Source organism: Rhinolophus hipposideros (genome assembly GCF_964194185.1).
Source record: "Rhinolophus hipposideros genome assembly, chromosome: 19".
In the NCBI taxonomy this organism is placed as follows: Eukaryota; Metazoa; Chordata; class Mammalia; order Chiroptera; family Rhinolophidae; genus Rhinolophus; species Rhinolophus hipposideros.
The window spans coordinates 14,005,833-14,032,236 of NC_138065.1; the positions used below are offsets into that span (position 1 = coordinate 14,005,833).

A 26,404-nucleotide genomic window follows, 5' to 3' on the forward strand; every position below is an offset into this window, starting at 1 on the left:
AATCGTCTTGCCCGCTTTGACCTGCCCTTAGCGTCCAAGCTACTTTCTACCTCCAGGAAAACCAATAAGCAACCCCATCTTTGGCCTAACTCCCTGCAGAAGAAGGTGAATGAGGCCATAGGTGGTGGAGAGACTTTTCTTACGGCTTGCATGAGTCACGGATGTCCTGATGTCTATCTTCTCCGTAGGATTTAGCCCACACAATTCGCATTCACTTTCTGGCAGCAAGGCGGCTGCTTCCATAGACAATGGGCGCTCCAGTGCGCGGAGCTTAAAACCTGAAGCACCGGTTCGTGACGAAGCCCCCCTTTTCCAGCTGGGCGAGCTCAGGGATTCCCTGAGATGATCCCGGCGCGGCCGCAACCCAAAGAATTTGGGGAGAGTTGGGGGGGGGGGAGTCTCTGGGGGAAGGACTAAACCAGCCCCTACTTGAGGGTGCCCCTGAGAGCCGCGAGGGGTCTAGGCGCCATGGAGCGGGGAGCTTCGCGGGAAGAGGGAAAAGCTCCTACCAACTCTGGAAGCTCGGCCCTGGAGACGCGGGCGAGGCGGGGGATGACCTCAGCCGTCTCTGCCACGTTCCAGCCAATCAGTCCCGCATCTTGGCATCCGAACCCAGGACCCCCGAAGCCGGAGGCGACGCGAGCCAATGAGGAGCGGGCCGGGGAAGAAGGACAGGCCGCCGGCCCTATGGGGGCGGAGAGGCCCGGCTGCGCGTGTCCAAGGAGCGCCGGGCCGGGCTCGGGGGTGTGGCGCGGCGCCGGCGGGGGTGGGCGGGCGCGCCGGGCGGCAGGTGTCGGCGGCGTAGGCATTCGGCGGCGATGGAGCGGCCCGGGGCAGCTGCGGGCGGCCTGGCGCGCCGGCCCCGCGGCCTCGGTCTCCTCCTGCTCCTCCCTCTGCTACCGCTGGCGACACTCGGCCGGGACCGGCTGGACGCGCCGCCGCCGCCCGCTGCGCCGCTGTCGCGCTGGCCCGGCCCCGTCGGGGTGAGCTGGGGGCTGCGCGCGGCCGCGCCCGGGGGCCTGTTTCCCCGCGGCGGCCGTTGGCGCCGCAGCGCGCCCGAAGAGGACGGGGAAGAGGGCTGCGGCCGGGTCCCGGACTTCGTCGCCAGGCTGGGCAACAACACGCACCAGGTGGGCCCCCCAGGGCCGCGGCCCCGAACTGGGCGGGGGGGGGGGGCCGGCCCGGGGAGCGGCCCTGTCGTCACAGCGGAGGCCGGTTCAGCCCTGCACGGCATTCCTTTTTTCAAGTTGTCAAAAATCTCTTGAGCGTCGTTGTTTCCCGTCTGTACAAATATAATCGGGACCCAGTCGCGCTGTCCCTCACCGGGAAGGTGAGGAACAGTTACCGCTGAAGTGTGTGCACCCGTGGGGCTGCGCAAAAGCAAAGGTGTGTGGTCTGGGGCAGGACTTTGAGGGGGGGCAGGGGGCTGCTCAGAACCCCCCACGCGGTTGTTGGGCTACTGTGTGTTTGCGTAGCTGAAGGAACCAGCGTGGAAATGGGGTGGCAGTGTACATACATGTTCTCTCTCTTTAAAACGCCTTCAGTTTGACCTTCTATGGTGTCATCGGACTTTGACCAGGAAGTCTGCGTCCTGCAACAAGCCTTCCAACTGTTAAGAAACACATGGCAGACACTCTGCTTTGAGCTAGGTCCTAGTCGGAAACTTTTAAAATTGCTGCCGTGCCATCCCTGGAGACAAGCAGCTCAACCCCTGGGCGCCACTGGACTGACAAAGCCAGCAGATAGGAGTGTGTCCTGGCTCCTGGCTCCCGTGCAGCTCGAGCATCTTACTCGTCTTTTTTCTAGAACTAACGATTTGATTATTGCTACCCACATTTGCATAACTTATTTTCAGTGTAATCTATTTTCTCTGTTACATCCCTTTCTCTTGCGAAGAGTTGCACCTGGGGACAGAGATGAGTGGCTAACTGCCCTTGTCCTTGAATAGCCACATTCGCACCAGGGAATCTCAGTCTCCCCTGGAACGATCTTTCTCCCTCTGCTGGGACTGACTACACCTGTTACCTGTGCAGAATTCTCAGATGTGGGAGCCAGGTCAGTTGCAATCAAGGCACAAGCAGGGATAACCCCACTTAATGCGGTCCCAGCAGCCGCTGCTTCAAGTTGGCCGAGGTAGTGCTGGCGGGTGGGACAGGTTGGGTGCAGGTAGGGTGGTACGAGTACCTGAAAGTCTTCCTGTTTGACGAAGGGAGAAATAAATCGTGTAGACTTCCACCTCAGATTTCCACCTCATAGTGGGGAGTTGAGAAAGGCTTTGCGATACTGATGCTTAATTTATAACAGGACTGCTTCCTTCCTTGAGCCAGCTGGACACAGCATTCTTACCCCATATTTCAGATTCCTCTCTTCCTGGTTGACATTCCCTTAGGATCTGCTGCTGCTTTTGGATTCATTCCTGTAATTGAGTCTTCCCTGGTTAGTTTGCGTTGTTGATATGTCATTTGCAATATACTGATTTCTATAGCAAGGTGGTTGATAAAACTGGCTCAAGGGGTTCTTAGGCCAAATCTACTCGAGAGCATATCTGAAACCATATTCTTTGAAGTCCGTTTGTAAAGAAACTTCCCCCGTTTTCTATCATCATGTTTAGCTATTGTTCCCAATGATTTTTTTAGCTATTTTTTCGGTGTTCTTCCAGTGACATAATTTTAAGTCACTACTTTTGCATTTGTTAATCAATCACGGCCCCTTCTTCAGCGATCCCATCCTTTTTGGAACATGCAGATGTGGTTAAAGAGCAACTGTTGTTAATGATCTTCACCTTAGAAGTGGTCGAGTAAAGCGGTGGTTCGAGCGGACCACCACCTTAACCCAGAGTTGTCACGTAGTCGTCTGTTCTGCTTTTCAGTTATGTTTTTAAAAGTCATAATAAATCATTCTGAACTATACTGAAGATATCTAGTATTTTAGGACCCTTTGTAAACAGTGTGAAATGAAAATACCCGCATAACAGAACCACTTTCTATTGGAGATATTGTATACGTTTGTACAGCTGGGAAGTGCCATTTAGAGGAGTTTTTTGTAAGATGACAGGATTCACTTCACAGGAAAAATCCAAAGTTCCTGGTTCTCTTCTTACTTGTTATAACTTGCTGTCCATGTCAAGTCACATTGATTCATCATGTATGTGAATACCCGCCCTCCAGATGCTGGGGTGCCAGGACACAAAGAAAAGATAACTCAGACTGGAGAATGAAAAGCCTCAGAAGGTTTTAGCCAATCTCCTAGACCTGTTTCTATGGCTTATTTGGCTTGTGAGAACTTATTGGCATTTAACTAACCTTAAGAAAGCAGAAGTAGAACTAAAAGCATGATAGTGCTTTTATGTTCCTCTGGTGTAAGGAGCCCTGTACCCCAATGACTTATAATTCAGGCTCCTTCACTCATGAAATCCAACAGTGTACATATATACTTATAAATGCTCTTTTCTTACACTCAATAAATAACCTTCCTTTTGCCTTTTAGCCCAAACTATTTCATGCCACACTTTTAACTGATTCTTTCCTTTAAGTGTTTTCCTTCATGCCATGTATAACCTTTGTACATGAGAGGAATTGAGCAAGCCTAGAAGATTTTATTAATGTTGGTTGCTAAGTTGGATTGCTTCAAAACATTCCTCCTATAAGCACCCCTTTGAGGTTAGGCATGAAACTCTGTCTTAAAGAAACAGATGAAATGCTTTGGCCAGAGTTACAGCGGTGGCTGACATAATTTCCTTACTTCTCATTCCTGTGTTCAGACCATTTGACGATTTCCTTAAAACTTTTAAAATGTATGATTAATGAAGCTCATTCTCTGTCCTCCCTTTGCTCCTGTCACTACCTCTTTACACATTGCTTACCAACTTCCACCCCAACATCAAAGCATCTGGTTTCTTAGATAAACAGGCCCCATAGAGAGGCCATGTGGAATGGGGTGTCAGCTCTGAGAAGAATGTGTGTGTTTGTTTGCTGGTGCTGGCAGGGCTGAGTCCATGCTGACAGGGCTGAATGTGCCTTTTGGAGGCTTCAGGGAGCTGTCGCTCTTAGCCTGTTGTGGGTCTTGATCGCACCCGGAAATCTGAAAGTCAGTGCCTTTAACTACCCCGGAACTGTCTAACTGCCTCACTTATTCCAGGGCTCAGTCTCTCTTCAGACTACCTTGCCTAGCATTCCCACCTTCACCCTCCAGTTCATTTTCTCTTGAGTCCTGTTTTATCCATTTGTTCTGGGGTCAAGGAACAGAAACTCTGTAGGATCTCCTTCTTGGTCCTGGCTGAGCTGAATGAGCAAAATCCTCATGAGGATTTGACACCCGTGCAGTATAGTGACCAAACCCTCCAACCCAGAAGGGATGGTAACATGACGTATGCATTGGGGATTTCAGTTGGAAGTACCAGTATTAGCAGATTTGAGGAGGTATGTATTTATCTGGGCAAAGGTTAGTCTTCATCTGAGGTTTGGTTGCGGTGAGGGTGGAGAGCTAGCCAGGTAAGGCAAATGGCTCAAAGAGAATGTGGTGTATCTATTAGGTGACTTCTCTGCTGATTTGAATATTTAGCTCGGTGCATAGTGATTTTTAATTAGAAATCAGATTTCATTGACTGTGGAAATAATAGGAAGAAGGCTTATTCTTCTGCTCAATTTCTAATGTCATTTTCTTTTCATAATAATATTAACAATAATAATCTCTCCATCCTGCTATTTTGATCTGATCTTTCATGTCAGGTTCACAGAGGCTGTTAACAGCTCCGTCTGTACTCTGCTGATTCTCCAATCAGCTCTTGCCAACAAGCTTTGGATTCTCAGTGACTGCAGGTGCTGTGTTCCCCAACTTTGTCCTTGCTGGCCTTTTACCCTTGGGTAATCCTCACACAAAGGGCATTGCTGAACACCAAGTTGTAGTGGTCAGAACAGGAAGGTAACATTGCCCTTTTCCCTCCCTTCCTATCCACCCCTACCCCTCAAGTCCTGTCTTTACAGAAAGTGAATTGACGTTCAGGTGTTTTATATGATTAGAAGCTCATATGAAGGTAGACAAAACCATTACATTTGACATGTAATTAAAATGAAAGCCTTTCTAGCAAAGGGCTGTGTGTCCGTGGCTCCAAAAATAATGTGAAATAGATACTGCATTTGTAGATTTCTAAAAAATTTTAGTTCCCATTGTTACCAGTGTTGCTGTTTCATCTTTTACTCTTTTTGAAAACCTGTGTGTGGCCTCACTGATCCTTATGTAGGTGGGATTGGGGAGTAATGGGGCTTGAGGAACAAGCTGGTCCATCGCAGTCACTTCTAGGCAGGGTTTTTTATTGTTGTAATGGTGGTACAGAGTTGGATTAGTGACCGTGGCTTTGCGCTAGCTGGGCTGAATGAACCCGCGTGACAGATCCTTCAAACCTATGGAGTTTGTTGGGTGAATGCTGGACATGTGGGGTTTTTTGTTTTTGTTTGTTAGGGTATTTTTGTTTTGTCTTTGATTAAAAAAAAAAAAAGATTGAGGCTGTTTTTCCCTCTCTACCTTCAACCACAGTCTCAGGAAACCACAGTAAAAACAAAATCTTCCATTCCAAGCCTGTGGTGTTTTGCTGAGAAAGTTTTCTGTGAATGTAATTTATTTTCTGTTTTGCATTTCAGTATCTGGCCCTCAGTTCTTCGTCTACAACATGAGAAGTTTTGGACTAGATTTAAAATGTCTAAAATAATTCTGTGATTCATAAGCAAGAGGAGGAAGCCAGAGGTTATGATCACTAATGTTTATTGGTTGGTTCCAAATTTAGAAGCAAATTGGGGCTGTTCTACTTCCCTGTTGAACTTGACCATAGCCTGGATTTCACATCTGGGGGTAATTTGTTACCACCTCCAGAGCTTGCCTCAACGAAATACGAGTGCTCTTAAAGATAGCAGGAGTATTTTTTTTTCATATAATTATGAAAGACTTTTGTTTTTTGGGTAATACTTTATCATTCCTTTTTGGCTGAAAAATCTAGTGCTGATCGTAGCTACCAGCTTGGCTAGTCCAAAAACAAATCAAATAATAGATATATAGCAGTAAATTTGTTTTTTTTCTTCCTTACAAGTACTCTGCCAAAACTGGGGCTTCTTTTTTTTTTTTTTTTTTTTTTTTTGGGTCCCGGCTGCTGCCTATGTATTTGACAGTAGATGGTCAGTTTACCATTCGTATACTTAGCCCTGTGCTAGTTAGAACTTATGTGTGATTCATTGGCTTGATTTATTTTCATCAGAAGAAAATGTATGTTTTTTTCCTTCCAGGGCTTATGAGTACTATCTTTCTTGTACTTGCTTTTGGTAAGAATTTTGTTCTTTTCTTCCTGTATGTTCTAAAAAGCAAGTGATAATATTGTACTTGAGCCAGTTTGCAAGTCTGGTTCAACAGTAAAATCACCCTGAAGAACCAAGAGAAACTGAACTGGGAAGGAAAAGTTTAATTAACTTCAAGCAAGGTTTTTACCTGGTTTTTATCTGGTACCTGCTATTTGTCAGAGGGATGCAAATCATGGACGTCGTTTACAAAACTCAGAGGAGATATTTCAATGACCAGATTTGGGTCCTGCCTCTGCTGCTTCAGAGCTTTGTGGTCATGGACAATCACTTAACTTCTCTGACTTTCATAGATTTGTTTTTTTACATTAGAGAAGCAGCTTTAGGATTATTTGGAGGGGAAGTTTCATCAAAATGTTTTGTTAAATGGAAAGTACTTCATTCATTTAAAGTAGATGTCATTCATTGAAACACATAGGGGAAGTCCAGGCCTGTGCATAAGCAAAGTTAAACAGGAAAAATATCGGCATTGATGCCATCTTAAGGATTTAGGTATTCAGAGACTGCTTGCTGAGAGTTTGGAACAATTTTTGAAGAAGGCATGACCGCTACAGTGCGGTGGTCTGGAAAGGCCTCAGGGGTGAGGAGAGAATCAAGATGTGGAGGTAATTCTTAGGGAGATGTGTACAGGCATGGAGGTAGGGAAATCCAAGACATGGCCCGGCAAGTTCAGTGGATAGTTTCTGTTGGGAAGAAGTGGTTGATGAGGAATATGACTAAGGTTTCCAGGAAAACAGATAGAGAGGTCAAAAAAGATAGCTCTTTGGGTGGGGGAAATGGGAAGGGAGGGAGGTACAGGTGGGGAGTTTGGCATTAGGACTTACTGGGGAAGTGTTTTAACAGATAGCGCTAGACATAAGGGGAGAGCTGGAGAAACCAGAGGTGGAAATGAGGAGCCAAGAAGAGTTATCTTTGTAGAGGTTGCCCATTGCCGTGGTCTTGGAAGAGTATATCCAACAGGACAGCAGAATAGAGAGCAGGGCGGGCCATCTTTTATACTTGAAGCGTTAAGCGTTCTAAGGAACACTCCTGGGCCTCCTTGAAGGAGAATGTGAGCCACAGCATGAGAAACCCAGGAGCTAGCTATAAGGCAGAAGCCCATGAACAGACCTCTTTTCTGAACATTTATGAACAAGGATAAACTTGAACTCTTGCTGATAATGTTCTTCACAGTTTGAATCATAGATTGTTAGGCTGATTAGCTGGTGAGATTCTTACTTTTACCGCTGAGGCCAAATGATTTGCTTATGGGCCAAGAGCTGGGAGTAGAACACATGTCCCAACATGGTGCTGCTACATTTGGAAGTGTTTCATAGAAAGGTTTTAAATCAGCACATTTGCTTTAGGGATAAGGTAAAGTTAGAGATCCTCGTCATAAGTCATGTAGTCATGAGTTGTTCTCTGTTCCTTAAAGCTCAGAGTAACCTCAACAGAGCTCAATTAGCCTTCCTAAGCCTCAGGTCCCCCATCAGATAAAATGGTGCATTACCGTGAGACTTTTGAGGGAAAACGTGTTGAAAACCTTGAAGTACCATATACGTAAGATTTATGTCATTTCTGAATAAGATTGTTGATCTCTTACTGAATCCACAGGGCCCAATTGTCAGCCAAATAGTCTTGATAAATACCAACATGTTCCAGAGGAACATGTGCGTAAAAGGACACAGATGCGGCATAAATGTATTTGGTTTTATCACTTGGCAGGGTTGGGTGACAGCCTTGGTTGGGGGTGGCAGGAATGAGAGTGAGTCAAGATTGGCAGAAATGTAAGAAGCATATGTCTTCTTCTTCCCTTTTTTTAAAAAAAACTTTAATGATTTCATCAAAATTTTATCTTGTTAGTGTGATTGATTGTTCTTTGAGGCAGTGGTTAGGAGGGAACATGATCTCAGATCTGACCTGGATTCACACTTCAGTGGTGACTGTGGTCTGATTAGTCTCAGTGAACCTTAGTTTTTTCATCTATAAAATGGGTGTACTAATACCTTCCTCTTAGGGTCATTGTGAAGATTAAATGAGACAGTGTGAGATTTGGTGTGTATCCATCGTTTATCGAGGGTATCTTACAGTGATTATCTCCATAAAGCTTCTGATGCATTGCCAGGTAGATACTCCAATATTTGTGTATGTGCTTTCTTTTTTTCCATAGCTGTAGTATTCCTAGAGAATTATTACAGGTATTCAGAGGAACCAAATCTGGATTAAGACATATATACTATTCATGCCCTTGGACTTGGGGTTAAAAAAAGTGGGTATGGTGAAGGAGAGATCATCTGGCCAAACGTCTTTCTTGAAGCTGTGGGGGATGGAGGAGAAAATCCTCATCCCACCATCATCAGATACCTAGTCATCTGGTTATAATAGTTTCAAGTATATAAAGTTATTAACTTGTAGTTTTAAAGAACTTGCAGTTATAAAAATAAGACTACTTACAATTTAATAACTATTTCTCTCCTTCATTAAGCTTTGGTTTATTGGAGTTAGTGACTAGGGTTTTACGTTGGTGGCTCTGAAGTAGCACCTTGCCTGTTTCACTCTCATTCATTAACCGAGCAGCCAGTTAGCTGTGCAGTGTACTGACCTTGGTGAAGTTTTAAAAAACATTAATGAGATGTGGTAGGTCCTTCTCAAGAATTTTGCTTGGAAGCGTGGATGACCAGAATGTTAACATAATTATTTTTACATGCTTATCTCTTTAATGTTTCGCCACTTCCTGGCCTATGTTAACCCTCTGTTTCAGGTAAAGTGACCTTTTCACCAGTCTCTGCCATGTGCTGTATTGGTTTTTCATCTTTGTTCTCAGGGCATTTCTCTTGTCTGAATGTGCTTCTAGCTGATTTCCGCCCCCCATTCTCACCTACATTTAGCGATGCCATGTAACGCGTGCAGCACTTAATTGTAGTATTCTGTCTTGTATTCACTTTCATTTGTTAAATATTTATTCCCCAGATTATAAACTCCTTAAAGGTAAGGGCCACACTTGTGCTAGGAGTCCTTCACTTTTGCCTCACACAAGACTGGAGAAAGATCGACGTTAAGTGTGTAGCCTGGAGTCAGACAGACGTGCGTCGGAATCCTTGCTCTGCCGCTTACCGGTCGTGTGACTTTGGGCAGGTTCTGTAACCTCTCTGAGCCTGTTGCTTCACCTATAGAGTAACAGTGGGTCCTTACTATATCACAAGTGCTCAGGAAAGGTTCAGTACTCATATTGTTAGTCTTTAATTCAACAGTTGGTTGTTGAACACCTGCCACGCACTGGTTCCTGGGAACTCACGGGGACCACAGACAAGATCCCTGTAGAGAAAAAGGACATTATGCAAATATGTCATTATAGCTACGATAAGTACCAAGAAGAAAACAAGTAACTGCAGGAGAATAATTGACGGAAGTCCTTTTAGTCAGGGGCATTAGAAAGGACTTGCTGAGAAATTGTTTAAACTGATACTTGAAGATGAATAGAATGTTTGCCAGCAGGAGTATCCCAGGCAGAGAGAACAGCGTGTTCAAATGCCTGGGGCTAAAAAGAGCTTGGTGTGCCTGGAGATCTGGAAGAAGGCCAGCGTGGTGGTGGCAGAGGGAGTGAGGGGTTTGTCCCCACACCCAGTGGGCGAGCAGTGAGCTTTTTTGGTTCAGTCCCCTGGCATCTGGGGCATATCCCTTCATCACTTTCTTTTCTCTGAAATGGGACCAAGATGTAAAAATTAAATGCTAACAGTTTTGAAATTTAGCTCATTTATTGGGCATGATTAGAAATGAATTATTCCCGTGAAAGTGAATTTTCAAAAACTAAACTTACCCTTTTAAGTGCCAAAGGTTTTGTTTTAATGGAAAATTTTCTAAAATACTTATCTGCCTTCTTAGTCAACCATAAGACTCTGGGTCTAAGAAGAGATTATGCTATACCATGACTCACGAGCATTAATGCTCTCAAGGACTTTTGAGATGGTATGTGGGGTTGTTTTCTCCCAGATTTATAAACCTCATGCCATTGTCTTCTTGTTGAAGTTTACTTTTTTTAACTTGCAGAAATTATAGCCCTTTTGCAATAATATCCTGTTCCTTCTTGCTGCTGTCCCTATCTCTACGTAGATACACTGTCCCCAAATTTGATTTGCTTTTTCTGTAAGCTAAGAGAACAAATTACTAATTTTAGGCAATTCTAATAAGCTTAGCAAATTGATTTAGAGTGATGGTCTGCAAGTTTCTTTCGAGGTCAACTGCATACATTTTTATTGCATGGATAGTATCATCAGTGGTCTCCCTTGCTTGCTTTCACTGAGTGTAATCTGTGGAGGTTTCTAGATAATGGAGGTTGCTGTTCTCTGCTTTTAACACTAGAGTATTGTTGAGAAGGGAACTGCTTTTTTTTTTTTTTTTTTTTTTGATGAAGACAGAGCAGTGGAAAAGCAAACTGAGAGGTTAAATTATTGATGAGTCATAGAATTGTAAAGCTTATAGAGACTAGAAATGTTCCAGCCACCTCGCCTTGAAATTCGGTTGAGCTACTTAAGTTCACAAGGCTTTAGGCAGAGCTGGAAATAAAATTCAGGTTGACTATTTTCCCAGTGCTCGCTTCTGTATCATCCTGTTTCACAGAAAACTTTGAATAATTGAATAGGTTTGAAAACCTGTATAATAGTTTATGTTTAGCCTTTCATTTCTAAGAATAGTTTCCGTGAGAACTGGAACATTCGTGACTTATTTTTGGCTCATGTTTTTATGCTCCTAGCAGTGCCATACTTTAACAAAACTGTATTCTGGTAAGACTTCCTGCCTGCAAGAGCCTCACCCAGGTGGCGTTCCAGCCGATCTCTCTTGCATCTTACGGTGTCGTGTCTATCCCTGTGTTCCCTAGGTGGGGGTTGGAAACCTAAATCTTCAATTCCAAGCCTTTATGGAATCACCAGTGCCTTGCCTTTGTATGTTATTTCATTTGATTCTGATTATTCCAGTGAGTAAAGGAGCAGCATTCGGGTTTACTTCCCAGGAAATGGATTCCCAAGAAAGAAAATGATCTGTGCCTACTTCCCTAACCAGTTAGGTCCTGGACTAGTCTTTTATACCCTTTTGTAGTTTTATTTTCACTCTGACAGGCTGTCTTCTGTAGATTAAATGGCTAGCATGGTTAGCCTTAATTTTTATACTTCCGTGAGAGGTGTTTATAGGGTGCAAGCTCCGTGAGCACAGAATGTGTACCATCACTGCTGTTTCCCCAGTGCCCCAAGTCTGATAAGCCAACGTGTTCGTCAGGAGCAAGAATGTGTGTGAAGGATGGCACCCTTGAATTCACTCCCTTATTTACTTGCCAGAGAGGTCGTTCCTGAAGGCATGACGGTCAGGTCTTTGGCAAGTGTCTTCTAGCCTGGGGCCCGCCACGTGAAACTGACCCACGCTTGGTTGTGCCAGTGTCAGTTCTTCCAGTATTTTACTTTTGATCAGGTGTGTAACTAAAGATGAGCAGAAGTTTCTCATTACCAAGTTTTTTTCCAAGCTACAGCGACTCTTGGGACCAACTTCAAGTCCTCCAAGCTATAGTAACAGTAATTTAATTAGACTTCTGTCTTAATTAGATGTGAAGACAGTTTTTTCCATGGAGAATGTGGTTTTGTGGCCTTTCTCTTTTTCCAGGTGGAAGTAGGGATTAGCTACAAGACCATAGAAATGGACTTCTGTGTTAGTTCATGGTCTCTAAAATGTGTAGCCCTCCGGCTTTAAAATGGGAGGCAGTAAATTTGTGGAGTCTTGCATCAGCAGCTATCAAGGTGGATGTATTTCGGAGGAGGCAGTACAAGCTCTCTCCTATCTAACTTAATGAATCTCCGAAAACTCATTTGGTTATGAATGCCAGGCAATGACTCCTGCTGTCTAGAGCTCCCCTACAGAGGTCAGTAAATGGCTGTCAGTGCCATCTGGGACACTAGTAATCACTGTTCAGCAGGTGATGAACAAAAGACCGAATGTGGCTCCGAAAAGATGAATGTGTCAGTGAATAATGTTAGATGTGGCCTTAAGTCTACCTTAAATTAAGTCAAGACCCCCTGTGTTAGCAGGTGCCCTCTGACCTATCCTGTAACTTGCTGTTAGCCAGTGTAATACCGTGTTTCCCTGAGAATAAGACCTAATAAATAAGACCTAATAAGAAAATAAGCCCTAGCATGATTTTTCAGGCTGACATCCCTTGAACATAAGCCCTAATTCGTCTTTTGGAGCAAAAATTAATGTAAGACCTGGTCTTATTTTCGAGGAAACACAGTAAGAATGAACTGACATGGTCTGTGTGTACTTCTTCTACCACCCTTTCGTATATCCTTTTTTTCAGAATAAAAATAAATTACATAGTTTTATTTTACTTTATCATTTATTTATTTATTTATTTTAAATGATGATTTTTTTTTTTTAAGATTTTATTGGGGAAGGGGGGACAGGACTTTTACTGGGGAACAGTGTGTACTTCCAGGACTTTTTTCCAAGTCAAGTTGTTGTCCTTTCAGTCTTAGTTGTGGAGGGCGCAGCTCAGCTGCAGGTCCAGTTGCCGTTTCTAGTTGCAGGGGGCACAGCCCACCATCCCTTGTGGGAATCGAACTGGCAACCTTGTGGTTGAGAGCCCACTGGCCCATGTGGGAATCAAACCGGCAACCTTCAGAGTTAGGAGCATGGAGCTCCAACTGCCTGAGCCACCGGGCCGGCCCTATAGTTTTATTTTTTTAAAATGATTCCTGCTGATTGGAGGTGGGTGGGAAGTAATTCAGTCCGTCCTGAAAAACTATAAAGAAAAAAGCATCTCCATAAATTCTGCCAGTTAGAGATAGTTGCTGTTAATATTTTGAAGACCATCCTTCCGGATATCATTTTAACCATAAACACACACACACACTATTTTACATGCTATTTTTAACCTACTTTTTACTCAACATGCTATGAATATCTTTCAATGTCAATAAATATCTGAAGATTTTCAGTACAGTAGTGTCTGGTATATTGTTTTATTGCATAACATCTTATTTAACAAAGTTTCAATTCTTCGTCTAGAATATACAAATATAGTAACATGGCCTGGGGTTGTTATATGGATTAAACAATAATGTGTGTACGATGTTTAGCATAGTAGATGGTGTCAACCGATGGTCATTGGCGCCAATTCAACACCAACAGGAATCCCCAGTTTGGGGTGCAGTGAAGAAGGAAACGTTAGGCGGTGCAAACAGCTCATTTGTGATACAGTCTGGCTGTGAAACAGCTGAATAGTGTTACAGCTCAATTATGAAACAGCACGGCTGTGAGGCGGCCCTGCTCTCCTCCAGTCTGCTCCACCTGCTCCAATCTGCTCCCCTCTGCCCTGCTCTGCTCTGCTTTGGTGAGACTTTTTCAGTGTTTCAGTTCCAGCTGGTGAAACACAGCCTTTTATCTTTGGTAAAAAGGGAAAGTGCACACCCAGCTACAAGGGAGCTGACTTATATAGAGAGAAGTCCCTGCCCCTGGTCCCTGATTGGTCTGTACTCATGTAAATGAGGATTTCAAATCTTTGCAGTTTGATTGGTCCAAAAGGCACTGTCCTGATTGGTCAGAATGGAGCCACTCTGAATGGTTGGTGAAGATGCTGATGGGGATATAGTTCCGATTGGACAGAGGAAACCTCAGTCTTATTGGTTGAAATCCAATTCCAGGAACTTCTTCCTAAGGGTTGGCTCATATGGCAGGAACACAGTGCAGGCAGGCAGTTCAGTGCAGGAGGCAGGCAATTTAGTGCGGGCTTCCCCTGAGGTGTGGTTTGTGTGAGAGGCCCCTGTTCAGAAATGGTGGCTCAGCTCTGTTTTTAAATTTGAGGCCAAATTAGCCTCCAGGAGTCTTTCTTGGTAGGTATCTTCTTTCTTAAGACCCACAGTGGCCTACAGGAAGTGCTCAGCACTGGTTCGCTGCAATAAACACACAAGTGCATTACATCTTTTGTAAAGCTGTGTAATTATCCCCTTATGATGGAGTTCTAAGAGTGGCATTGCTGGGTCACATGGTGTGGACACTTTCAGTTCTGATTCACATCACCAGATAGCTCTCCAGGAAAGTTGTGGCAGTTTATACGTGCACCACAGTTGCACAAGGTGCTCTGCTCACCATCCATTTTGTCAAGCTTTTGTCTGGATACATATTGTCAAGCTTTTTTCTTAAAGGTGGAAAATGTCATCGCATTCTTTTTCTTTGATTTTCTTTTGATTACTAGTGAGATTAAATAGTTTTTCACATTATTGGCCATTTCTGTGTCCTTTTATGAATTGCTTGTTTGTGTCCTTTGCCTGTTTTCTTTTGAGGGTTTTGCCTTTTTCTTATTGATTTGAAAACTCTAAATTAACCCTTTGTCATGGTTACAAGTAATTTTTCCCAGGTTTTTTTTCTCCAATTGCCTCTTTGGTAATTTGCTATTAAAAGTTTTTTATATAGTCAAAGTAATCCCATTATTATTTTATGGGTTCTGGTTTTTGTATTATTTTTTGTAACAGTCTTCTTGTTTTAAGATTATAAAAATATTCACTCATACTTCTAGGATTTTTATGATTTAACTTTTTGTATTTAAATTTTTCCTCTGTGTGGAATTTATTTGGGAGTGGGGTAAGAAGGGAGTTTGAAATCCAGCTTTTTATGTTTTCCAAATAGCTAGTTTTTCCAAACTCTTTCACCACTAATTTGCAATGCTAGTTTTATCATAAACGAAAAGAAACTTTGGGCCAGCCCAGTGGCTCAGGTGGTCGGAGCGCCGAGCTCCTAATGCTGAGGTCGCTGGTTCGCTTCCCACATGGGCCAGTGAGCTGCTCCCTCTACAGCTAAGATTGTGAACATGAACAATGGCTCTCCTGTCGGAGTGAGCTACTGTGAGCTGCTGTGGGCTGCTGTGTGCTGCATGGGCAGCCCTGGGCTCAGGGAGTTGTGTCCTACACAACTAGACTGAGAAACCACGGCTTAAACCGCAGGGGGGGTGGAGTGGAAGAAGTGGGGGGAACTTTGCCCAGTCTTGGACTTTAATTCCATTGATCTGGCTTTTTCTGTGCCAGTAACTGTGCTACAGGATTAATATTATCTCGCTCTAGTAGAGGATTAATATTATCTCTCTCTAGATGTGACGAGTTTTGTGCTCATCTACTCCTGCTAGATCAAGTGACATTTTACATAGTTTTAAACTTCCTAGTTTCTGAGCTTCCTACCCTAGGGTATGATTAAGTAATCTGAATTACTGTATTTACTCTGTGGCCTCTCTGGATACTGACTTTCGGATTGTTAATCACACAAACAGCATACTTACGTGGCTTCCCTTAATTGTGACTAGCTTCTAAATCATACATTTGGCTAACAGTGTAGCAATATGTAGTGGCCAGATCATGTTGCCTTTGTGCTAAATAATCTAGCTCTTATGAATACTGTGTTACAGCAACACAGCTATTGTTCCCCAGAAATAAAACATGCTTCACAATATCCCCCACCTTCTCCATTTAAATTGTCATGTATACGGTAACACATAACATCATTTTTGTAACAGTGCTGGTGGTAGACATTCACTCTACTTTCTGTTGGCTGGACTTCTTAACTCCTAAATGTTTGTATATGTTCATTATTTTAACATTTTTATATGTTCAGTGTTTAAATATTACCGTGTTTCCCCGAAAATAAGACCTAGCCGGACAATCAGCTTTAATGCGTCTTTTGGAGCAAAAATTAATAAAAGACCCAGTCTTATAGTAAAATAAGACTGGGTCTAATATAATATAATACAATATAACATAATATAATTATAATGTAATACAAGGTCTTATATTGATTTTTGCTCCAGAAGATGCATTAGGCTTGGTCTTATTTTCGGGGAAACACAGTATAAGCTATTCATTGGTAGTATTGTGTTGGAGGTTTGAGGTTTTCTTTTCCTAAAGGGATTATTCTGCCTTTCAGTTCTTTCTAGCCACACGCTTTGTCCTGTACTCATATTTCTTTTATTCGTCTTACTTTGCCTTGATTAGAACAATTGAGCCATAACTTATTGGTTGATTACATTCAGCTGTGTATACCATTGGAAACCATGCCTGTTTTGAGTATATGATCCTGTGGTCTCTTCTCAGCTTTCTCTGGGTATTTCAAGCAGAAGACTTTTCTTCTCACACACCTTTCCTTTCTCTATTTTTATTTTCCTTTGATTCCCACCTTAACTTTTTTATCCTGATTTTGAAATTCTTATTTAACAGGTATTTAATGGTATCTAGTGTATACCCAGCACTTTATTAGTTGGTGATACTAAAATTGTATTTCTGTTACCCTGTAAGATTTCTCAGACTACTTGCCTGTATATTCATGTTTATCCTACCTGCACAGATACCTTCTACCAATATCTTGTTTTTGCTTCTATGTGCTCCCGCCTGCCTCTGTAAGGCCTGCTTAAATCTCAGTATGCAGACCTTTCTTTTTCCATACTCAAATATTTGAACTTCTCTTCTGTATAGACTACTTCTGGCCAGTGCCCGTAAACACTTCGATGTGTGCAGGACCTCTGGACCACATTTTGATATGTGGATGGAGTTGATGGAGAATACAGCCTGTGTGGCCTCCCCAGGCAGCCCACTCATCTCTTCAGCTGCAGGAGACACCTGGGCTCTACCTGGGTCCCCTCCCTGCACTGTGGCCTGATAGTAAGCCAGGACAGATGTAGGCCCGCGTTTGTTTCCTGTCTCTCAGGGATTATTGTCCTTCGCTGAAGTCCAGTGTCTTGAAAACTATGGTTTTATATATTTTGTGGGTTTTGTTTTGTTTTGTTTTCCTAGTTGTTTCAGGTGGGAAGATAAATCTGATTTCCTGTTACTCCATGTTGACCTGAAGCAGAAGCACTCTCAATAGAACTTTACATTTCATGCTCATTTCTGCCATGGGGCAATTAAGTGGGTATGACCTTATCTTTCACTTCATCATCCACCTTTTTAGAGCTTCACAAGTAGTTCTTAAAGAAAGTGAATTTAATGTTTATTGAGTGCCTTCCATGTGCTATGTCACATATTAGTCGCTAAAATGAATAGGCTGGATCCCTGTACCAGATGGGCTTCAAGTCTAGTGAGGGAGGCGTCGATGTTCTGGTTGCTATTAATATAATTAAAAGTAACACCTATTTTGCAATATCTTAGATGCTGCCACAATGTAGTGACATGAATGCTGTGTTAAATATAACAAATGATTAAGCGTCAGAATTGATGGCCTTTCGCTGACACTTGTGAATTCCATCCAACCTGACCATGACCACGTTGCCCTCCCTTTCCTGGACATCTGCAATCCTTCTCCCATTGATTGGGTAGAATTTTATGTCTGCTCTCGGTCCCCCAACTCTCCTGAATTTGTCTCCTTTCCATATGATCGCTTTTCTTTCCACCTGAGCTTTGGTCTGTTGTTAGATCTGATTTCCGTTTTCACCAGCATAAGAATGTTAAACACTGAAATGTAAAAAATTAGCTTCATTTGCTACAGATGAATGAGTTTTATTCAATGAGTTTGTTTATTTTCAAAAGTAAAATTTAACTGGCTGTTGGGAAGGGAAGGAGAGAGGGTTAAGTGTAGCAGAAGACCAAAATTATAGTTAATAAATCGGTCCTACATTTCCAAAGGAACTCTTCGGATGATGATTGAGGTGAACTGTCCTTTGAGTTGTTTACGTGAGTCTGCAGGTTGCTAGTGACATCTAATCATCCTCCCCCTTCTGTGAATGACCAGTAGGAAACTGAGTAATGCTAGTGTGCAGTGACTGGGTCAGGTGTGTGGAGAATTGTGCAATGCGCAGTAGTGAAAAGTGCAGGTCCTCATTGGCTGAAGACTAACTCTATTGTGGCCTGATCAAGGTAGCCAGAACTCCAGTGGTGGATTTTTATTTTTATCCTAGTCAGTTGCTGTAACCAGAACCTTCCTTGGAAAGACAGTCTCTGTTTTGATGACTGCTAGCCCTGTGTGGCCTATCCAGTGCTTGTGATAGCTCTGGATGTTTCTGCTTCTCCTCCAGGAACTCATTGATGTGATTTCAGACACTGTACCCTTACTCAAGAGCACATGCCGTCTTGCTCTGTGTGGAGTATCGTACCAGACACACCGCTTGTCCGGTTTAAGCTTCTGGTTCCAGATGTCGCTAGCAGCCCTGCTTTTTCTCAGATGCTTGGCCGGCTTGCATGTATGAATAGCCTTTCTGTCCTGCAGAGGCTGTGAGACGCTCTGCCTGAGCGTTTGAGAGTTAACCAGCGTTTACTGAGCAAGCCCTCTGTGAGGCACTGATTGTACTATTTACAGATTGTGCAGGAGATTCTGCTGACCTCAGAGGTCCTTACAGTCCAGAGGGGAAACAGCATAGGTGAATTTAGAGGCCCATTCAGGAAGACCACAAAAGAAAATAAGAAGATAAGCAAAACAGTTATGTTTTGAGTTCTGTTTCCTTAGGCGTCTCTGTTGGGGATTGGTGGCTTGAGTGACCAAGCTGCTGGCATCCCAGCATTTACAGACATGTTCTATTTTGAGATTAAGTTTGTGGTTTGGGAGGGATGTATAACCATTTTCAAGAGATGCTTATTAAGTGCAGAATATTGTGGTACGCACAGGGAACACCAAGAGTAGGAAGTGGTCCTCTGCTTCTAAGGAACTGCTCATATTTGGAAAGGCAGGGCATGTTTAAGATTTTTAAAAATCTTAATAAGATGTAAGTTTTATAAGAGAAAATGATCATCAACACTTAGAAATACATACTAAACTATTAATCCCTCTGGGGAGTGGGGCTTGGAGTGGTGGGGTCTGTGGCAGGGGGAGAGGAAGGCTGTTCACTTTTTCTATATACATTTCTGTATGGTTGGACATTTTTACTAAGTGCCAATATGGCCTTTTTGGAATTATTTCTTTGTCAGTTAAAAAAAATGATAAGAGACTAGAATATTATACGCACTATGTTAACCTTGAATATCTCTGTGTGATGAGATTATGAGTGATTTATATTTTCTTATGCCTCCCTATTCTTGTGTATGTTTTCTATATTGGATATATATTATTTTATAAATAGAGAAATAAAGTATTTGAAAACCAAAACCCAGAAATACCTACAATGATTATTAAAACTACGTGCTTGCCATATTTTGGATACAATATATTAGCTTTCCCTTTTTTATCTCCTCACTCTCACCATAATTCTCTTAAGGTTGTTCTATTATTATTATTAATTGTTATTTTAAAAGGTGAAACAAGGGCATTTGCTCTTGCTTCTGTGCCTTGTCATTTTGAATTAGCCTAGAAACAAGAGGAATCCAGCTATTAACTATTCAGCTACACTCTGAAGGCTGCCTAGAAAATTTTAAATTATGCTGATAGGGTTACAGTTACATCTGTCAATGTGGGCTGTGATCTCTTGTTTCCAAGCATCCTAAGAATACTTTCTGTATCTTTATATTTAGGACTGTTGGAGAAAGCAATTAGATTGTCCCATGTCCCCATCTGGTGCAGTGAAGAAAACTCATCTGCTTGGCTTACTTTTGTATGAGAGAGAATTAAAATTTCCAAGTTGTTTGTAATTCAGATTAAGTAGTTAAATCCTGTCTAGCTCAAATTTTGTTCTGGGAATCCATCTTCTTTTATAATTATGAACTTAATTACTTTGAAAGTAATAGTGTTCTGAATTATTTAAGGAAACCAAAGGTTGAAGCAGAGGTGTCATTTCTAAATGAATTTCTTTCTTTTTCCTGTAGCATGTGTTTGATGATCTCAGTGGCTCAGTGTCCTTGTCCTGGGTTGGAGACAGCACTGGGGTAAGTATATTTTGAGACTATGAATTCAGCCTGGCAAGAGGATGGAGATTTGAGGAGTTTGAGCACTGAATGTTGCTACTTTCCGAAACTGTTTCCAGCCCCAGTCACAAAAATGCATGTTTGTGGGACAGACTTGCAGGAAGCTGTGGTGGGTTTGGTTTTGCTTTAGAACTGGAAACATCTGTGACCACTTTCTTCCATAATAGGAAGATAGACACCTTTTGAGTCCCTGGTGGCTGCTTGGCATCAAGATGGGCAGGAAGAAGGAAGAGGAAAGAGAGTGCTATATGCTGAGGAGGGAGCCTCACGAGACTTGGGGAAAACCCCTGTGTAGAAGCAGAAAACTGCACATCTTGGCCTTTTCCCTCCAAGTTGTATTGTCCCTGTGTCCTTTCCCACAGTTACTGTTGCTGTGGTGCCCGTGGGCTCAGGGTTATTCAGCTTCATCTGTTGTCGCTCCCCTACCACGAAGGAAATGCTGCCAGAGCTGGGGATGGGAGGGTGGTCTGTCCGCGGCTTTTCCCTCCTCGTAGGCACATGCCGGGTCTCCCGGTAGGAGGCTGCTGAGGGTGATGCCCTCAGGGCCCCAGCTCGTACCCTCCGGCTCTCCAGTAATGTATGTACCACAGCACTGAGGCACATGACGGCCATATCAGGAGCCTAAAGAAACAGAATTTTGGTGCTGAAGAGCAAGTTATAAATTTCTTACTGTAACTAATTGTTAAGCTTCTGGTAGAATTTCTTTAAGCATGTCTCACTCAGTTCCTTCTGAAATTTGAGTTGTGCTCTAATTTCCATGATTTGTCCATTTAGTTAAGATAGTCAATATCTACAAGGTTTCTCGTTGTATGGCTATTTGAGACTTCCTAGCCTCTTGCACTAATCTATCAGAATCTTTTCCTCATGCATATTTTTATCTAGAAAAATATTTAAGAAATTAATTGCATGGAGATCTAACAGTTGGGAGAAGAAGAAAAGGAGAGATATATGTGACACAGTGACCTCTACGGCAGCGCCCACACTGTTCTAGCCTCTGTGAGCAGGAAGAGATGACTCTTGCCTGAGGAGATCGTACAACAATATGGATACAAATAGTTAAATCCTTCCTTTATTGTACTGTGTAGTTGATTAGCTCTGCCTCACTGCCTCAAGTGTAGGTAAAATGGGACCATCTCAACAAAATGAGTTGAGACCTTGCATCATTGCAAGCCCTAGTAACTTGGTCCTTCTTGGTTTTCTGACACATCACAAGATAGGCTACTACAAAGCAGGGCTGTTGGCAACCTCTCAGATGTTGATTTAATTCCATCACAGACAAACAATTGGACTGCCTTTCTTATTGACCGAATGCTTTTGTCTCTCTCCAGATCATTCTAGTCTTGACCACCTTCCATGTACCACTGGTAATTATGACTTTCGGACAGTCCAAGCTCTATCGAAGGTGAGATGCATGATATATGGTTGGGGCATTGACTGAGTAACACATCGTGAATATACAGCTTACCAGACATGATGGAGTCTAACAGTTGGTTTAAAAGATCTAAGGGCCGCCCGGCGGCTCAGGTGGTTGGAGCTCTGTGCTCCTAACTCCGAAGGCTGCTGGTTCGATTCCCACATGGGCCAGTGGGCTCTCAAACACAAGGTTGCTGGTTCAATTCCTCGAGTCCCGCAAGGGATGGTGGGCTCCGCCCCCTGCAACTGAGATTGAACACGGCACCTTGAGCTGAACTGCCTCCCGATTTCTCAGTTGGTTGGAGTGCGGGTTCTCAACCACAAGGTTGCCAGTTCAATTCTCTGACTCCCGCAAGGGATGGTGGGCAGCGCCCCCTGCAACTAAGATTGAACACGGCACCTTGAGCTGAGCTGCCGCTGAGCTCCCGGATGGCTCAGTTGGCTGGAGCATGGGCTCTCAACCACAAGGTTGCCGGTTCAACTCCCTCAAGGGATGGTGGGCTGCACCCCCTGCAACTAGCAATGGCAACTGAACCTGGAGCTGAGCTGCGCCCTCCACAACTAAGATTGAAAGGACAACAACTTGACTTGGAAAAAAGTTCCGGAAGTCCACACTGTTCCCCAATAAAGTCCTGTTCTCCTTCCCCAATAAAATCTTAAAAAAAAAATCTCCTAGCTATCTGCAATTTTGACCAAACTGTCACACTCAGTACCCTTTTAATATTTACTTAGCAATCTGAAGAGGTATGAAAAGGAATCTAGTTCCAAGGAGATTCGGTTGACCTGACTGGATGGCAAAACAATAAAGGAAGATGGAGGAAGAGTCTATAGGGGAGTGTGTTTATTAATTCAAATGATTATTTATTTGTGGGACGGTAGCATGGAGTTCAACTATCTTTTTACGAGCACAAAATGGTTTTCATATCCCCGAAGTAACAATTCTCACTGTACCTTCCTAGTGAATATATTTATCTAATTTGTTGAGCCCCAAACAGACTGTTTCTAGATCAGAAGGAGGCTCCCAAAGTGCCTTGCAATGTTCGCACTGGTAATGATGGTGGAGCATTTGTTCTAGAGCTGTAGCCTATCCAGTGCCATTCACAAAGTTTGAGAGTTGTCTTCTCAAAGGTTCAACTTGATTCTTTTCCTTAACCGTAAAATTCAAGACCAGCTAACTCCCAGAAATTGCTGATTGACTTCTCAATTTGTGCCTATCCCATTTTTCCCCAAAGGATCTAAAGAAATATGGCATCCTAGCAGGTGACATAGAAACTACCTCCAGGGCCAAGGGATCTCCCAGCAGCCATTGTACTTTCTCAGAGTTCTGTATTTGACTGTTGATCTTGGCCCAGGTGGGAACAAACCCACGTTGAAGTGCTGAGATGGATCAGCCCAAGCTCTCTTCCCCAGTAGGTATGATTCGTGACTGCTGCTTCTGAGCCTGGAGCCAGTGCTCTCTGCCCTTTAACACAGCAGTGTTGGTTTAAAAATAGTCCAAGAAGGAATTGCCATCTTGGAATCACTGTAAGCTTCATGAACGCAAGGTTCTTGACTAACTTGGGGTTCTCCAGCTACTAGCCAAACGATTGACACATAGTAGGCAGGCAGTCCATATTAATTGAATGAATGAATGCCTTGGTTTCTCTGTAAGTTTTAGACTGATGATATTTTTTATTTGTATGATAAGAATTAACAATGGACTGTAGAATTCTAGTGCTAGAAAAGCTATAATTCATGGGTGATTTTGTTTATTCAATTAGAACAATTGTTGAACCATCAGATTGGTGAAAAGTATCCTGTTTGGGAGGCAAAAAAAAAAAAAAAGCATAAAAAATTGTAACTTCAGTAACTCTTTCCAGTGTTTAAGCAATCTTGCTGTCATAAATTTTTTCCTTATGATACAGTTTCTCTTACCAATTTATCTTTCATTATAAAAGCAATACAACCATATTATAAAACATTTGGAAATTTCAAAGGAAAGAAAAATTCACCCTAATGTCGAGTGTAATCTTCATTTATTTACAATTCATTATCTTGATTTTTCCCCTTTAGTATTATATCATATGGCTACATAGTTTTGGGAAGTAACGTGGTTGCAGAATAAAGTTGCCAGGTTTTGTTGGCAAATAGGCCTGGGATTGAATCTCAGCACTGTCATTTGCAAGTAGAATGAACTTGGACAAGTCATTTAACCTCCCTCCTTCCGCGTGTTTTTTTGTCATCTGTAAAAGAAAGATGACAATAATGGCCACCATAGGGCTGGTGTGAGTTATGCTTTGCAGTGCCTGGTGAAAGAACTTGGTGGGGTTAGCTGCTGCCATGCTAACAGCTAGTGATGGCATGTAACCAGGATGTACTGGCATTGCATAGCAGCAGCTGTTAAAAAGAAAAGCCTTTCATGCCAGTGGGTAAAATGTCTGCCCCCAGATGCCTCCATGGCTTCTACGGGTGCCCCTCCCAGCACATAGCTGGCATTACGACCCATATCCATTCTGATTGGCAGTGCTCATACCATGATGTTTTTCACATTCCTTCTGCTAGTAACCTATCATTTTAATTAGATTGACAGAATTTATTTAATCATTATTCTCTTGGACACTCAGATTGTAGCTAATTTTTTTCACTTATTAATGCTGCTGTGATGAATATCACACAAATATGTGTCATAGAGGATGCTAATTTCAGTTCACTTTTTAGTAGCAAATGAAAACCTCTTCTCTGATTGACCCCTATATGGTTTGAAGGCTATTTACTGATCTCCTTTCCAGGTTGAATTATCTTCTGTACCTGTTGCTTCAGCTACTTTTTTGCTTGCCTTCTGAATTTACTTTTTCTTCTCTACATTGCTCTTTAATCATGTCGCCAGAACTGGACCTGACAGGTTCCTGAGTCAGAGCCATGAGGAGTAAAATGGGTCTTCGTGACTTTCTTCCCCACACTTTTGCTTTTCAATATTGTGCTTACCTTAAGACAGCCAAAAACAAAACAAAAAACGGTATCCCTGTGTTACTGTTTAAATATCTACCACCGTCTGACTCAGCCCTTTTCATTCTTTGTTTGTCTAGTCTGTGAGAAACCCCGAACATACACTTTACTAAAGAGCAATCCTATTTGTTTCTGGTATGGGATCATGTTACTAAGGTGTTTTTCTGCATGTTGCACGCAGTATTTTTTGTTGGTGGTGTTTGTTTTTACCAAGGTCATTTTGAGTTGTAGTTATTTCCTCCTTGCTGTGAATGGAAAAGTCTACCAGAGTTTAGGTGGAAGCTGTAAACGTGCCCTGTTGCCTCTCCATCTGGGCTGCCCTGGCCTGATGTGACTCATGCTGTTGAATACACGTCGCTCCAGAAATGGGCAAGGGGGGGAGCGGTTTGATCAAAGTGAGTTCTGCCTATACTGAGGTTGCCCAACTGAGACATACAATCAAAGCCTGTTGAATCCACTCTGAAGACTCTTCTGTATTTCACAGTAGTTTTAAAAAAGATTTTATTGGGGAAGGGGAATAGGACTTTATTGGGGAACAGTGTGTACTTCCAGGACTTTTCCAAGTCAAGTTGTTGTCCTTTCAGTCTTAGTTGTGGAGGGCGCAGCTCAGCTCCAGGTCCAGTTGCCGTTGCTAGTTGCAGGGGGTGCAGCCCACCATCCCTTGCGGGAGTTGAACCGGCAACCTTGTGGTTGAGAGCTGGCTCTCCAACCAACTGAGCCATCCGGGAGGCAGCTCAGCTCAAGGTGCCGTGTTCAATCTTAGTTTCAGGGGGCGCTGCCCACCATCCCTTGTGGGAGTCAAGGAATTAAACCAGCAACCTTGTGGTTGAGAGCCCACTGGCCCATGTGGGAATCAAACTGGCAGCCTTCGGAGTTAGGAGCATGGAGCTCCAACTGCCTGAGCCACTGGACCGGCCCCCACAGTTTTAAATGATGATATTATTTACAGGATTATCTTCACTAAATCTCATGTGGTCAAAGGTTCATTTGGGATTCAAATAAAAGGCAGCTAATCACCACTTGCTCTGAGTAGTACAGCACAGAGGCTCACAAGAATAGAAGTTAGACGGAGTAGACTTTAGTCTTTCGATTGTGAAAAAGAATTGGTGAAAGGTTTGGGAAATAATAAATAGAGCCCCTAGGAGTTAATGATTAGATAAAATTGAATATGTTAATATCTTCAATTTAAAGGAGTCATGTTTGAATAGTACAAGTTTTGATTCTCTGTTAAAGAATATTCATATTATAATTGGAAAGTGCATTTGTTTCTCACTTGGGCACGTATGAAGTTAAAAGGGAAGTAAACTAGCTATAGATAAGATGATAATTTGATTTTTGGCAACTGAAAGATGTTTTGTATCTTTTGTTTTATGGCCTCTTATAAGATCATTAATGAAGCACATCTAAGCATTATTCTATACCAGCATTCATACCTGATTACCACAAAATTGCTGGGCTATTTTATTTGTGATTTTTGTTTCCTGATGACAGTTGTTGAAATTTTGGAAATTAGTAAGGGAATCTCTAACAGATTTCCTATCAAAGTTTATTCCATAGTTGATGTAAGTTTCTCAGGATGTTACTTGAGATTAAAAAAAAAAGAATAACCTGAAGATATGCAGTAGATATTGAAGCAAAGTACAGTAAACCACCTTCTCCAAGCCATCCTGTATGATAACCTTTTTAATGATATGCTTGGTTCACTTTTCAGTGTGTTAGATAGTTGGAGTAAAAAAAAAAAAAAAAGACTACAGTATTTGGAGTTCAGTTTACTGTAAATTCAAATTCTGCCAATTTTACCTGGAAACAATTTCAGGTCAGTGATTCCTTTGGCACATT

At 42.6% G+C, this 26,404-nt stretch overlaps 1 protein-coding gene across 2 annotated transcripts in view; it reads left to right on the forward strand.

Moving 5' to 3' along the window:
• Positions 1–763: 763 nt before the first annotated feature.
• SORT1 (sortilin 1) overlaps positions 764–26,404 on the forward strand; it is a 59,640-nt gene continuing 33,999 nt past the window's right edge. For both annotated transcript variants that reach the window (XM_081025318.1, XM_081025319.1), the window contains exons 1-3: positions 764–1,130; positions 20,069–20,128; positions 21,496–21,569. In XM_081025318.1, the coding sequence (XP_080881444.1) occupies positions 819–1,130; positions 20,069–20,128; positions 21,496–21,569 (446 nt within the window). In that variant the 5' untranslated portion in view covers positions 764–818. The remainder of the gene's footprint in view (positions 1,131–20,068; positions 20,129–21,495; positions 21,570–26,404) is intronic.